Consider the following 16108-nt stretch of genomic DNA (forward strand, 5'->3'; position numbering starts at 1 on the left):
TGATCCCAAACAATTTTTCAATTGTACCTAAATTTCATCCAAAAGTGGTTCTCATCCACTACTGATGCACATGTGAAATCGTAAATGGACTTGATTTATCTAGCGCTTTATAACCACTATGGTAGCCCCAAAGTACTTCACAATATCAGCTCATTCACCCATTCACACACTAATGGGACAGAGCTGCCATGCAAGGCACTAATCAACCATTAGGAGCAACTTAGGGTTCAGTGTCTGAACCCTAGGGTTCAGTGTCTGAACCCTAGGGTTCAGTGTCTTGCCCAAGGACACTTCGACACACAGGCATGTCTAGACTGAGATCAAACACCCAACCTCTGGTTCAGAGCACGACCCCTCTACCAACCCAAAACCACTGCCACAGTGACATTTCTGGTGATTTCACGGATTGAAAGTTTTGCCAAAACGATTACGGATGTTCAAATTGTTACAACCAAATATGGACAGCATTTTATATCTTGCTTTGTGACATCATATCACAGGAGCAGTGTAAACAAACCAAAACTAAAATGACGTCAATCGAATCACTGTCTTCCTTGTGTGGCGAAGAAACTCAGTAAGAATTAAGTACAAACGCTTAAAAAGTAACTTCAAATATTCTACGGGATTCCCAATCTCAATACACAGTACTTTTCCCAAGTTCAAGTCACATGACTTTTTTTTTTTTTTTTTTTTTTTTTTTTTTTACACACATTATTTCTGGTGTGCAATCATTTCAACCTTGACATTTGTTTGTGAGTACATTCGTTTTTTTGGAAGAAATAATTTCGATTTATTGATCGTTATACAACAGTTAGTTCCGACCAAGTGATTTGATTGGACAACAGAGATTCCATGAATGCTGATATAAAGCAACAACAGCACTGGGACTTTTTATAGGCAAAGTAACTCCACTGTTCAGGCGTTCTAATAACCTTCAGCTTTCAGATAGGACATGTTTATGTGTTGCCTGGCAAAAGCCTTGCCTCCATCCCAGTTGTGGACCTTTTTTTGTTTTGGCGGAGCCAAATAAATGATTAAATAAACAAATATAATCTCTTGTCCCTCAATGCTATTGACTAATAATGACTAATTTGGCCTACATTATGTGTATTATACAAAAAATGTTAGGGATTGTCCCCTTTGCTTTAAGGTAAAATAGTCAATGGTAAATTTATTCATTTAAAGGTCTTTGGAATAAAATATTGATAAAATCAAAGCCTTTATTGCAAGAAAATCCACCCGTAATAAAGTAAGAGCTCAAACAAATGCTTTGCCAAAATATCTTTCGTCCTTTCAATATAATTAAAAACATTTATTATATTGTAGCAACTGGGAATGGTTGGACTCTGGTGGATGTTTGCTCACCATAGTAATAACATATGTGGGGCATACTGGTGCACAGTGGGAGATCCTCACATCTCAGTAGTAGCTATGATGGACTCCCACTGTTATTACTGACATTTAGATGGTTTTAATGATCTCCTAAAACATGCTTCTCATAAATGTAATTTACAATATGCTGTGGTGTAAATATTCAACAGAAGAAAAAAAATTCCTGGAAAACCCACCTTAGTTCCTGGAAGTCCCGGAAGCCCTGGCTCTCCCTGAGGACCAAGAAACCCAGGCTCACCCTGCAGACAAAAAGGAAATAGAGTGACAACTTTCACCACCGGGTGTTTTTCGGTGGAGCTTTTTTATTAATGAGAAGTAAATACAAACACGAGACCCATGGACAAATAAAACGACAACAACGGGCATGCTCTTTTGCCCATGCACACCAACACACAGACTCACACATGCATAAATCACATGGTATCAATGGTTTAGTTTAATTCATCCCTGGCTTTAAAACCAGATTCACCTCTGCTGTAGAAGCAATGACTGAAACGCTTCAGGTCCCACAGACACAGTAAGTCTGATCCAGGTTGTGTAAAATGTCTTTATCTGTTCCTCACGGTGCCATCTCTGCACTTTCACTTCACTAATCAACAGCACGTTTTGAGCATGGGTAATTTATTCCATAATCAAATGTAATGTGAATCAAATCAACTCGAGATTCGATTCACATTACATTTGATTAAGGAATAAATTACCCAAGCGCCCCACCTACAGCGCTTCAGTCTCCCTACATGCTCTCGGAGAGGTAATGGACATTAGGCTCTCAAACTTTTTGATGGAATAAAACAGCAAAAGACTGAAAAGTGGAATGAATCACGGGCCAACCATCACATAGGCTTGTGATTGCATTAGCACCACATTTGCAAAGTATTCAAGCAGAGTGGATTAAATGGCTTTTCAAACATGGATAGCGTGTTACATGCAAGAGACAGAAAAACAAAACCAGAACAATCACGAGCATCATCGTCATCATCGTTCCTGGTGAGCATTCCTTGCATTCACATGTTACATTTCATGCCGGCCCCAAAATACAGTAAAAGAAGGGCTGCTGATTTTTGCTTTATGTGCAAAACAAGATCACTCAGATCGCGCAAGCCTCCGCCAAGCGCCAATTATACTCTTTGCCAGATATTGGCAAGTTTTTTGGATCAGTGAAGCTGATCATGGTACCATGATCATTTACACTTTAACGATACAGTTGGTCCATTGCAATGAAATGCGGATCCGATCCGGCTTAAAGTCTGTCGGGTATTTGAGAAACCATTCAGATATAACTGCGTCCAATTTCAAAAAGGTCAGTCAATTATGAACCGAGATAAGAATTTTTCATCAATGGGTAGATAGAGATTTTTGGATTTTTTAAACTGATTCAGAATCAGTATGTTGATCTGGATTCCCTCCAAAATGTGATGGAATCTTCCCTGGCCTGAGGTTTATCTTTGGGTAAAATATACTCAAAATCCACTTTTGAAGTTATCCTACTAACAGACAAACAAATAAATAATCATCGGTGAAGATATTGCCTTCTTGGAGGTAATAAAAATACTTGATTTAACAACTCCTGAAAAAAAAAAATCATATTCTCCATTGACGACTGAATGTTTGCACCAAGACTACAAATTCCATTTCAAGACAATAGTTTCATTTTTCTAGCTTTAGGTCTTCTATTAATAATTCCAGTGTTGTCTGCTGTTGTTGTTTTGCCTAAACTTGCAGCACTGAGAGCATACGACTTCCTGTGCAAGACTTAAGGTGCGTTCACACCGAACGCGACTTTTTGCTCGCTTCATCTACCCCAGTGACGTGACAACCGGAGGAGTGATGTTGGGAGAAAGTCATTGCTGTTTGGATGTTGCGACGTCAACTTGAAAAGTTGAACATTTTCAACTTTGAGCGACTTCCAGTGAATCGCGCAATTGAGTTGCTGGAATCGCGTAAGTCGCTTTACATCACGTCATTTACATTGATTTTGAATGTAATCTCGTCGCCAGAATCACTGAAGTCGCGTTCAGTGTTAGCACACCTTTACAACTGGAACCAAGCTACAAATGTCAAAACTCAAGATGGTGATACCCTAATGTGCCAAACATGAGACTTGACCCTCACTCAGGTGAGTTTGGTACTCTGCTACAGATGGGCTGAAGCGGTTGGACAGGGACAAGACCAAGGAAGATGGATGACTGGGGATGAGAACAGCGAAACATTTACCTTTATCCCTGGGAGTCCAGGCAGCCCTGGAAGTCCTGGCTCTCCCTACACAGGAAGAGTGTGACACGTTACAGCCAAGCCAAGCTAAGCTGAGTCAAGCCTCATTAGTGGGCTCATTGGGCTTCTATCCTATTTTCCTAGTTCAAATTCCTCAGGTTAACAATGCTGTTGTTCCTCTATAAAAAAAAAAAAAAAAAGTGGCTTTGCTGTTTCGGGAAATCATCAACGCGCTTGCAATGAGCATCAGCAGAACATACTTCACATGCAATTTTCATAGCAACTCATGCAGCCGTGGCTTGCCATTTAGATTAGTGCTTGTTAAGACACGCAAACTCCCTCACAAAGAGTGCACTGGAGTTAATTTTAGGATTTCATTGGTTTGGACAGGTGTGAAGAGTTCTGGATCCTGGAAAGAAAGACGGTGAAACTTTTCGGGTTAAAAGCAGCTGTAAGCAGTTTGAAGGAGCTGCCATGACTCAGGTCATTAGACGCTGACAGTGTGAGAAAAAGAGAAAGTTGGGCATTTCACTGCCTGGTATACCAACGTCGGTTCATTCTCAAGTCGACAACTCCAGTCTATCATTACCAACACCAAGCACACAGTTGTTTCAACAGGAGGGTGAAATTAAAGGCCTTTACGAAACTTTCAAAACAAATAACCCAGCCATTGGATCATTTAGGACATAATTAAGATCACTGCATTAGTGGCATATAAAAGGAAGAGTTCAGAGCTGCATGATCAACGACTCGAGTACTCCAGGGATCAGAGAGTAAATTTCCCATTGTGGGCATATAAATACGTTGAATATAATGAATCAAGAGTCTTTCTGGTGGAGTAAAGCTCTCCCAACACTTATTGACCAACATCCATAGGAAGTTTCTGATATTTCTGATAACTGATGTTTGTCAACTCTCTCCCATTGCCTGGAAACACATTTTCCAAACACCCTAAAGGAGGCAGAATAAGCACGGTGCACACACAGGATTAAGAAACGTAATTAGTCGAGGCACCAGTGCAATCTCAGCAGCAGTCTGGTCAAAGGACAAGTACGGTAAATGTTCTTATTTTGCAAGGGAAAAAAAGGTCTTCCTTCTTAATGCGTGGTTGTTTTGTTAGTTTCACACAAGCATCTGTTTATTCTGCCCTAAATCATCTTGGCCTAGAAAAAGTATTTTACACTTAGAAAAAAATAGTAATTGGAAAAGAGAGGTGTGAAATTGCTTCATCAGCAAAAAATGTGGCCAACGTAATGAGCCAACCGGCTGCTCTGAGACAAGGCAACACAAACAAACAAACAGAGGTCATAGCAGAAAGGAGGGAAAAAATAAGTATTTTTGTGATTTATACAGACTAGTAGTGTTACGCCTAAGTCAATGTAAAAGGAGTAAAACTACTGCCAGGGTCTGAGGCTCAAACCAAGGTGTCAGCTTCTACTCCTCATGTCTAACTGTTTTCATTAGGCTTTAATAATTATGTCCAAATGACGTACTTCATCTCTGTGTTTGCGTAATACTTTAAGGAAAAACAAAGCAGCAATTTTTTTTTACCTTCATTCCATATCGCCCGGGCTCTCCAGGTTCACCCTGCAACACAAAAATAACGATAATTTTAAATTGCCCTTTTGTCAAAACAAAGCAGAAGGATTAACCTCAGCTACATTTATTGCAAACACATATCATAACTGCAATGAACCATTTCCCTCATTTTTTTAGGCTGAATTGAGATAAGTTGTAGTTTACGATTAAGTTCAAGTGTTATCTTGTGGGAAAACCTTTTGTGTACTCCAAATTAGGGACAATAATTCCATAATGCCATAAAGGAGGACACTTTTTAGGACTCTACAAGGCCGTTATATACACAGAAAATTATTGCAAACCTATAACATAGTCAGAGAAAAAAAAAATACAACATATTATGGCTCATTTGCCTAAAATATTGATCCTGAAATATCTCTCAAAGGCTAATCAATGCTCTGCTTGCATTGTGTTTTATGGTTTCCTTCGCTAATCAGTCGCAGTTTCACAATGTTATTTAAATACGTGCAAAGGCGAATTTAAGGTTGACGTTATTGAAAAGATGCGTTGCCACTTCAAATGGATACTCAAGCGTGCTAGGTTTCGCGTACTTTGGGATAATTGCTCATGTTAACTCAACTAAAAGTAAGCATGGCGTGAGCTTTGCTACACATATAACGTTGTAATTTATCAATGGCTTTATTCGACACATACTGTACATTTTAGCTGGCCAACATGATACAACCCTATTTATGCTACATTAGCGTTAGCCTGGCTCTTACCTTGATGCCTGCTGCAGAAGAACCTGCATCTCCCTAAAAAAAAGGACAAACAAGTTAGAACAACAAACTCTGGGTTTAAAAACTATAACCAAACAAAATTAATCTGTAACAGAAGACACGACGGTATTACTCCGTGGAATTAAAATGTCACAAAAAGAGAGCTTCAAGAAAAGCTAATTATTGGAAAAAAAAAAAATGCACAATATAATTCCCCAACTTCTGCTTTTGTCTGGAAATATGAGTTTGGAAAAACCCAATTAGAACATAGATTGTTTGCTATTCTGGGCAGGGACAGGGTGCACATTAAACATACCTTCTCACATGAGTGTGGGACCCAATGTTTTATGGCTAGAGTGCTGCAAATGAGTCCATTGCTTTTACAGTGTCAAACAACAGCTGTGTCGTGGTGATGACATGAGGGGTGAAATCCAACACTATACAGTACCTTATACGAAATAGCATCGACTGCGAGGAGCTTGATAGATATATTATGTACTAACCACACCATTTAAGCTCTTTCTATATCTATCAGGTAATGTATTGACCTATAGGGACGGAGGGATATTTAAATCATCTATTTTCACCAAAGGTATCCATACATCCAGAGCCAAGGAGTTCTTTAGTAGGAATACTGCAGGATACTATAAAAACAGGCATAAAACAAGGGCCCAATAAGTTCAATTTGGGCGGTTGGTGGGAATAGAGGAGAAGACTAGGTTTTCAGCTCTGCTGTGGACTCTGTGGTTTCACTCCACATACGCCTCATGCTCAGATGTTGCTGGAGAAATGCCTCTCGCCCTCAGTATTTTATGGGAGTCATTATGATGCATTCAAGGCACATAAGGCAGTTTGTAATTGCTGCTTTTTCCCTTCTTTTTTTTTGCAGACAATAAAGTGTGTTACTGTTTACAGCTGGGCCCCCCTTGCTGACAAAAGGGTGCTTCTGTGTTTGCCATTTCATTTTCATATGGTCAAATTGATTAATTATTTCATACTCTATTGATGGTTCAAGATTTAGGGAGAGTGTTTTTTTCAATTTTACATGTTTTTCTTCTTTTATTGTTGAAAAAAAATAGGTTTTTAAAGTAATTTTCACTCAATTTCAGAGCAAATATAACAATTATGTTGTTGATTCTGAAAAGTCCCACATCCCTGACATCATTGTGAGAACTACTGATCACATTTGGAGATTGTTTGCACTTGTTGATTCTTGGCTGTAGCGCAACACGTGCGTTTAATCATTACCTCCAACGCACAACAAGCTGTTTACGGGCGTCATGAACAAAACAATCTCACCTTCGCTAACCACGTACACAGCTGAGGTGTTGCAATGTGTAACACCATTTTAATGTTGAGGTAATGGGAATGACTGAACTGCATTCATTATTTTTAGGTAAAAACAACGTGATGCAGCTCATGCTCAGCAATATTTGGTTTTCTTTTCAAATGTATTCCTCTGCAGGAGAAAAGGAAAAAACAATAGCCTTAGCGCCACTACATTACATCAATAGAGATCTTTCACTATATATTGGTATTTAAGGGTAATGATATGAATAATTGGCAATTTGGGGAATTTTCAACCTGAATGTTCAAAGTAATTAAATAGATTAAGTAGTTTATACTCCAAGTTATAGAAAAAGTTCTACTAACTTAATTATGGCAAGTTGGTCTAACATGTTCTTCCTTTTTGAGTAACTTTGAGTGAATCGAACTATATTTGTTATAACTTAAAAAAACAACTTAAGTACAACTTAATAGAATTAAGTAATTTCATGCTAAGAATGATGAATTCCTATTGTTTCAAATAGGGATTAACTTCATTCATATAGCACTTTAATTTAACTGTTATCTACAAGTATAAGTAGCCAGTCATCCTACCTTTTAAGTTCTGGAAAATTTTGACTTTTAAGTTAGTCATCTTAAAATCGAGGCAATCTATTGCCTACATTTTTTTGAGTTTTTGTAACTTTGTTGGGGCTACAGTGTGTTTAAATAAGGTAGTAAATACTAAATCAGTGAATAAGGAAGCTGGGGCAGAAGTGCCAAAAAAGGGCAAACTTATAATGCCAAAAACCTGTTAAAGGACTCTATGAAAAACACCAATAGATGCATAGCAAACAGTGTCATACCAGCATCAACTGCACATCATCCTCAGTAAAGGAATAACAAATGTGCAGCAATACAAACAATGATTGTCTGTCCGAGGCAAAGAGGCACTACCAACCACTGAAAAACAGCCATTTGACTAAAACTTGGGCCGGATCTTGGTATTCAAACCTCATACCAACCACTGTTCCACATTAATCCAAGCCAAACACTAACACTGCAAGCCAGGAACTTTCCAAACCCTAATCAAGAGTTTAAGTTTTTTAAATTTTTTCCTTCTTCTTCAATGCTATCTGTAACAGTTTTGACACCATTCTTCAACAAGCAAAGTCGCAGTTAATTTCACATCTTGTGAAATGATTACACAAAACGAGTTTGAAGCAAAGCTTTTAGCTGCGGTAAAGATACGTTTTCAATGAGAGGAGATGGATGGCGTGGAATCTGTATTTGATGTTTTTAGACTTGCATGTACAGACTCAATCGTAGAGAGTAGATATGATAATAGAATCATTAAACACGGACGTGATGTTAAACCGTTCTTTGTGCCAAAAGATGGTAGTCACATGAGGTGTATCATTTGAGAGCGGCGTGGGAGCTGTGTCTCAGATATGAGAATGATGTACATTTTGGACCCATCATCAGTAGTGTACCTTTGAATCAGGGGGTGTTTCAGCCATTTAAACACAAGACACCCTCATCAAAGGTGGCCAGCTACAGGGTGCTCAAGCCTCAGCTTGCGTCCCATCCTTTTTGACAAAAGGTAGCATCAAGCAAGTGGCGTACCGATAACTGAAACAGTTCCATATTAATTAAATAAGCCAAGTAATTTGAAAATCCAATATAAGCTATTTTATAAGGAATAAAGAAACGAACTGAAGTTTTCTCTTTGGCTACGTTCAGCCAGCAGGTCTTAAAGCACAATTTGGATGTTTTTTTGTGTTTGCTCGTTCATGTTACACATTAAATGCGACTTCTATCAGTTTAAAGTACAAACAAGACCAGACAGACAATTATTCTTCTCACAGAGGAGAAATTTGTTTTGTACAGCAACAGAGGAATAAAGGAGAGCAACACTTCAATTCAAAACCATAGTAGTCAATTAATGTCCACTTTCCACTCTGTCTTCCACCGCGAACTGTGATGATTTATCGCATTTTAATCATTTAGAGGTCGGATAAATGCGACTTGGCCGTTCAGACAGCAGTCGCATTGCAAACCATCACACACAGTACATATCGAATTAAGGGCTACATATGAAAAAAAATGGGATTCAGGTCTCATTTTCCTGCAGTGTGAACTTAGTCTTAAATAAGGTGTGTATATCCTATATCTTGGGCATTTATTTGAGGAGGCATTAGATCAGTTGGTAGAGCAGGTTGCCTTTAAATTGGAAAGTTTGCGGTTCAATCCCAAACTGTCCTTTAGCCCAAGTGTTCTGAGCAAGAAACCAAATTGGTACACAAGTTTTGTAGCCTTGTGGTGACTGACAGTGCAAAATACTTTGAGACTACATGTGTGGTATGGAGTCCTATACAAGTGACCTCCATTTACCATTTTTTGTGAAAGACTCGAGGTAAAACTTTGTGTTTTGTGTGCGGCGCAGAGAAATAATTCAGCTTTTTACTATTGAAAAAAGCCTGTTTATTTATTACGCAGGAAGCGGCACCCGTAGTGCCTCAGAATATAGATATATAATGTACTTATTCTGTCATAGAACACCCAATTGTATACTAGCTGTCAATATTTTACTCCAAATGCACACATTTTTACATCTTGAATTTGAAACTTGACTGCACTCTTTCCCACAACATCAATAAATGCATGAATTTGAAATGTTGCCAACTCGGTATTTCACTTGTTAAATAGTGAGTGTTTATTTGATTCCGTCATTAAATCTTTTGAGTTCTTACCTCCATTTACTGCCGTTTCTACGCAATGCCTGCTGCGTATTGTGAACTTTGGCTCTTTTTTGCAGGGAAAACTTTCCTTAACTCCTGCACTTCCTCCATTGTTGACCATCTGAATGCCTCTAATACTAAGGAAGGGTAACCAATCAGACAAATCTCTGATGACACAAGGCTTAAGCTGCAGCTCGGATTTTCCTCTCTCGCAACTGACAATCAATCAATCCTCGGTGCACGTCTTACATATGGCAAACTCATCTGGATGCACCTTGATTGAACTACTTCCTGCCAAATGTTGAGCAAGTTTTACAACCTTGAAGCCGACAACCTGAGATGAGGTCATCTTCATCCATATTAATGACAGATCTCAAACATGTCAAGGCCTTTTACAAATAAAACACGAATGGGTAAACACAAGTAAGCTTTTAAATGAATGGCAGGTGACTGAATACAAAAAAAAAAAAACAAGTTCTTATTATTACCCTTTTTTCCACACTTCTGTGGTAAGAAATCCATCATTTTTGCGTCTTTTATAGCTCCAAGGTCGACTAGATCAAAGCGCTGCTCGAGCTGCTAAGTTTTATCACCCTCGATTTTCTTCTTTGTACATTTATTTTCCACACATGATAACCCGCATCTGTTTCCCGCAAGTGGTGTCTTTTTGGCTGCTGGGATCAGCAGTCTTAAGAAAAGCACAGCGACCATAAAGTGAGAAGTTATCAAAGTTATTCTCCACTGAGCAGCAATAAATTGGAAGAGACGTTTTGAGTACACACCGATTCTACTCCACTATCGGGTCTATCTGTTCGCTTTTGTTCCATATTTCGAACAGTATTTCTCGAAAGGAATGAGCCGCTGGTGTTTTGCACATCAGAGTGTCTTCTGTTCTGTTGGGACATTTTCTTTGTGTTTTCTGAGAAGTCTAAAAAGCTGAGTGAATGTGTTTGAGAATAGTGAATTCGGACGAATATCGATTTTGATATCTGAAAGACTTTCCCACAGGTTTGGAGCACATAAATGGGACATTTTGCAAAGGAATTCACTGAAAACAACAAAGACTGTGGCCTATTTTCAAAAAACAGATTTAATCATCAAAGTAGGGTGGCAAGTCTTCAAAAGGGTGTGTAATCTACCTCAAGGAATGACGTCTGGATACCGGTTAGAAAATGAAATTTTCCCAAAACAAAAGCTTTTGGAAAGCAGCGTCACATTCGGGGTTTGGCTTTAAAGCACATGTGGTAAACTCGAGGTCCGGGGGCCAAGTCCGGCTCATTGGGGGAACCAATTCAGCCCACAGAAGAAATTAAAATTGACAGAAAACATGAATTTTTGTGTAAATTACCAACTCGTTCATTTTGGAGATATCAATATCCCTCTAAACACACAAATGCAATGGAACTCGACAAAAATAATCGCCAGGGCTTACAGATTCTACATGCTCATATTACATGATGGCAGTCATTTTTAATCAGAAATTGTTTAAAGTACTCAAATATTTCCAAAAGTGTCTATTTTTACGGTTTCCGTACCGACAACCCCTGGTGCTATTGATACAATTACAGAAGTACACGTGCTGTATGTAGCGTCCTAGGGTTAGTTTAGGGTTAGGTTTAGTCTTAGTCACGTGACCTAAACTGGCCAATGAGGGGCGCTGCGTACGGTTGAAATGTTGGTATAATGATATGGCAACCGTACAGATAGCCACTGCCAACATTTCCAGAAAATGTCCCCATATAGTAGGGGTGGCCAATCCTGGTCCTCAAGGGCCACTATCCAGCATGTTTCCAACACACCTGATTGAAATGACCAGGATCGTTATCAGGCTTCTGCAGAGCTTGATGATGAGTTCATCACTTGAATCAGGTGTGTTGGAAGAGGGAAAGATCTAAAACATGCTGGATAGTGGCCCTTGAGGACCAGGATTGGGGACCCCTGCCATATAGCATAAAAAGAAATTAAGATCCTGCTTGGACATCGTCTGTGTCTTACATACTTTATATATAATTTATATGTGGAAGTGCCAAGGAGGTCAAATTAATGTTGAAATTATCAATTTTCCCTGCTTATAATCTGCAACCTGAGATCAAACTGCTCCATATCTGGCCCCTTAACTAAAACTAGTTTGATACACCCCTGCTTTAAGAAAAAAGGCAGAGAGGAGCTTTTATGGACTGTCAGACATTCTCTTTTAGTCAAGCTGCTTTTATGATGCGTTACTTTACACCTCTAACTTCAAAATATACCTTAGACCAGGGGTGTTAAAATCAACTTAGTTGGAGGCCAAATATGGAGCAGTTTGATCTCAAGTGGGCCACAGATTTTATGCGGGAAAATGAGTAATTTTAACTTAATTGTGCCAAAGTTTGTATTTCTAGATATACATAAAACACTAAATATGTAAGAAACCGACAATATCCAAGCAATAAGTGACAGATATCAGTCCCAACTTTAAATTTCCTTGATTTTTTTCCGACCAATTTCTACTTAATTAAGGAAAATATGTCATAATTTGAGGAAAATTTAAGGATTTTGTAAAAATTTGTAATATTTTTTTCAAATGTTTAACATTGAAAATGACTGCAACCGTGTGATATATGCACCAGAAAAACTGTGAGTCCCTGCAAATATTGCATTGTTTCATTGACACAATGATTCATGTTTTCGCTCTCAATTTTACTTTCTCCTGTGGTCGAATTAGATGCTCCAAAGGGCCAGATTTGGCCCCCGGGCCTTGAGTTTGACATGTGCCTGAGACGTTAACGTGAGTCCATCGGGTGCTACATTATTTCTGTATAAAATCTGCTTTTTGGGGGAGGTTATGTGCCACTTTGTTGAAACACTGAATAAAAATGTATTTAGGTGTACAGCCCAGTGTGGCAGAGCTGTTTCATGCAGTAAAATATTCAGTTGGTGAACATTGAAGTGGAAAGTTGAATATTTGTTATACTGGGATGGAACTTCTGTTCACCTGCACATAAGGAGACCTGCTGTTTCACATACCTTTTCTCCCATATCGCCTTTAGGTCCATCGTCTCCCATATCGCCCTGTGACAAAACCACACATAAAGTCAATCATTGCATCCTACGGTAGGCCTAGAACATGTAAAAATGCAAACACCATTTACTCTTTTTTTTCTGAGCAACTAGGCTTTACACAGCAGTAGCTTGCACACTTTGTGAGTTCCATGTCAAACAGTAATAAGTACTTAAAGAAAAATCACTGTGTTACAGCACAGTATGAATTCATCACACATGCACAGTGTCTGTTACTGTAGCCATTGAGTCACGGCATGTGGTTAGAATATAACTAATTACAGGTGATGTAATCCACGCTGTGGGATATACTGTATATGAGAGGCTTTAAACCCCTGGCAACAACAGCAAAACTTAAATTTAGCGCTTCTCTTCTGGTTATATTAAACATACATTACATATTAGCAATGTTTGGGCTAATGCTAGCATGACGTGATGAACGAGCTCGCGTTTCTTGGCTCAATCTCTAATATCTCCAGGAAAAAGATTATACTCCAATGTAATCAATCTTTCCCTCACTATTTAAGATGTTGTAACATTAGTTAATAATAGTTTGAGCTAGCGTGCTAGCAGAACTTGCTTTGTACTTGCTAGCTTTTTGTGTAACATATTGTTTTGTTTTGTTTTTTGTGGTTGTTTTGTGTAATTTTCTTCCCATTTTGCGCTTTTCTGTTGTTGTCTTGTGCGTTTTAATGGTCGTTTTATGTGTTTTTGAATTCATTTAGCGTATTTTCCTCTTATTTCATTATTTTTTTTCCTGGTTTCTTGTGTGTTATGAGCCAAGTTGTTGTCATTTTGTATTTATGGAGACATTGTGTATTCGTTTTCTGTGTTTTTGTTATTTTATCGTTTTATAATTTTTCTTTCATAAAGTGTTTCTTTTGTTGCCGTTGTGTGTTTTTGGAGTCATTTTCTGTATTTATGTTGTCTAGTGTATATTTATGGTAACTTTATATGAGTTTTAACTGATTTTGTGAATTTACTTCGGGGCCGCTAACAGTTAGAGCCGCCAGTTGCTCATATCTGCTGTAGGTAGTATTGTTGTTGCTTACATAATGCTGATTTCAAGGTTTGCAGATGTTGTATATATTGTGTTTTGGAATATTTTGGTTGACCACTTTATTAGGTAGGCTACACCTCATCTGTACAGGGCTGTACCCATTTTTCTTTAATTTGCTTTAATTGAATTCAACATGAAAAAAGAAAAAAACAGGAGCTGTTTTGTGACTCATTGTCTTACTTTTTGGAAAAAATACACTAAACTACACTCGCTCTGTCATTTTTTTTTTTTTTCACGTGGCTGTTCCAACACACGATGGGATATCAAATTGATGCTCATAACAACGTTTGGAGATGTGAATTAGCACTTTACCTTTTCACCTCGGTCGCCCTGTTGTGAGAGAAAGCAGAGTATTAAACAGAGAAAAGCTCTCAGGGAGTCAGGTTTGACTGGGGGATTGGGTCAGATCGTATCTCAGGCTTAATTCATGTTGGGTATATATAAGAACTCTCCTGTGTTATGGCTGCTTTCCCCACAGACAGACATGCTTTGGTAAAGCCAGGGTACGAGTAAGCAGATTATCATGCTCAGTAATTATTTCAACTCGATGAAATTTAAACATAGCAACTTTAGCATCCCTTAAAAAGACAATTTATATGCCACAATGGGGGTACACAGCAGTACTGATAATGTACAGACAATAATGACATCATGCTAAATGGTGAAAAGTAAAATTCTTATGGACAGAATTAGAACTCTATGAAAAGAATACTTGTATAAGGGTGAAATTTTTATTAGGGGTGCATTTGGGATGTTGAAAATCATGGGATTTAAAGGTTTCAGTAGCTTACTTAGTGTTTAATGTAGCAGCAGTGCTGAATTTTTCCTAATTTTTGTTTAACATGAGGTCTTCCCGCTGCGTTAGCTTCTTGTGGTAACGGAGTGGAGTGGACAGCATTAAAGTGGGTCATAGCATCTCACACTGAGGTACAACTCAATGGTTCCTGTTGTAATACCTAATGTCCTTCATCGCCTTTTTAAAAATTGACATCAAAAAGTAATTGTCTGGTTTCCATGGATACGGTTGATGATAACGAAGTGGAAAGGAAAACTGCTGAAAATCGTCAATCATCCCTGTATTACAAAAAAAAAAAAACCTAGCGGAACTAAAAAGCTCGGATCACACTTGATATTTCAGTTGGTATTTTTTCCGCATTTGTGTCCCTAATAAGAATTTCACCCATTAACTTAAAATAGCAGGGATACAGGATTGGTGGGATCTTTTGGTCTCAAAGAGGAAGAAAAATGTGACATGACCTCCAAAAGAAAATTAAAAAAGGGTGGTGATGAATATATACATATATAAGCACATGGTGTGCACTACACCTTGTCTCCGGCCAAACCGTCCAATCCGGGGAAGCCAACATCTCCCTATGAACCGTAGAACATACACACAGACGCTGTATTTGGCAAGTATAGATTGAATATAAAGTGATCATTATACCTAATTTTATAAACACTCGCTATGAGAGAAAGGTTTTGCACTCTAAGCCATCCATGTGAGTTCAAAAGTCCAAATCTGTCAAAACTACAAAGTAGACCTGAGAGAAAAAAGAAAAACAAGCTGATTAATAACTCTAGTTGTGTTTGGTTGTGCACGAGGGGAAACGATGAAAGCCAAAGTCCTTCTGACTAATGCCAGCATGCTGTTATAGTCGGTCCTCTGTGGCTCCAAGCGCAAAAACCAACCTCAGACCATCTGCTGCCAAAAACAATTAACCTTCTGACCTGAGCGAACCTATATCATCATTAGTTTAATGCAAAACAAACAGCTTTTTTTTCCACGGTTGGATTGCTATCAATGGGTGGATAACATGTGGGCACATCCTGACCTATTCCACACTTTGTTACATTGCTTTTGCTTCTTTTTCATAAAGATTTGATGCTTGTGTTTTCATGACGATCTATTGCGTATGATATGTGTGGATGATATGTGTGCTACACCCTGTGGTGAAACCCTTCATAGGGGTAGAAGCCTTGTATCTTCCATCAGTGCACATATGGGAGTCATTGACATGATGGGGGACAGTGTATTGCTATAATGATGATAGCGTCTGATTAAAAAAAAAAACTCCTTAACACAGACTGATAGCATATGCGGA

General features: G+C 38.4%; 1 protein-coding gene across 17 annotated transcripts in view; it reads right to left on the reverse strand.

Moving 5' to 3' along the window:
* Positions 1-16108, reverse strand: part of col25a1 (collagen type XXV alpha 1 chain) — a 199888-nt gene that overhangs the window by 19483 nt on the left and 164297 nt on the right. For 15 of the 17 annotated variants that reach the window (XM_028474638.1, XM_028474634.1, XM_028474632.1 and 12 more), the window contains 7 exons: positions 15333-15377; positions 14319-14336; positions 12914-12958; positions 5904-5936; positions 5155-5190; positions 3607-3651; positions 1569-1631 (listed from right to left, as the gene is read on the reverse strand). In XM_028474638.1, the coding sequence (XP_028330439.1) occupies positions 1569-1631; positions 3607-3651; positions 5155-5190; positions 5904-5936; positions 12914-12958; positions 14319-14336; positions 15333-15377 (285 nt within the window). The remainder of the gene's footprint in view (positions 1-1568; positions 1632-3606; positions 3652-5154; positions 5191-5903; positions 5937-12913; positions 12959-14318; positions 14337-15332; positions 15378-16108) is intronic. The other 2 variants (XM_028474628.1, XM_028474629.1) reach the window with 2 other exon arrangements.

Source organism: Gouania willdenowi, chromosome 18 (genome assembly GCF_900634775.1).
Source record: "Gouania willdenowi chromosome 18, fGouWil2.1, whole genome shotgun sequence".
NCBI classification, from domain to species: domain Eukaryota; kingdom Metazoa; phylum Chordata; class Actinopteri; order Blenniiformes; family Gobiesocidae; genus Gouania; species Gouania willdenowi.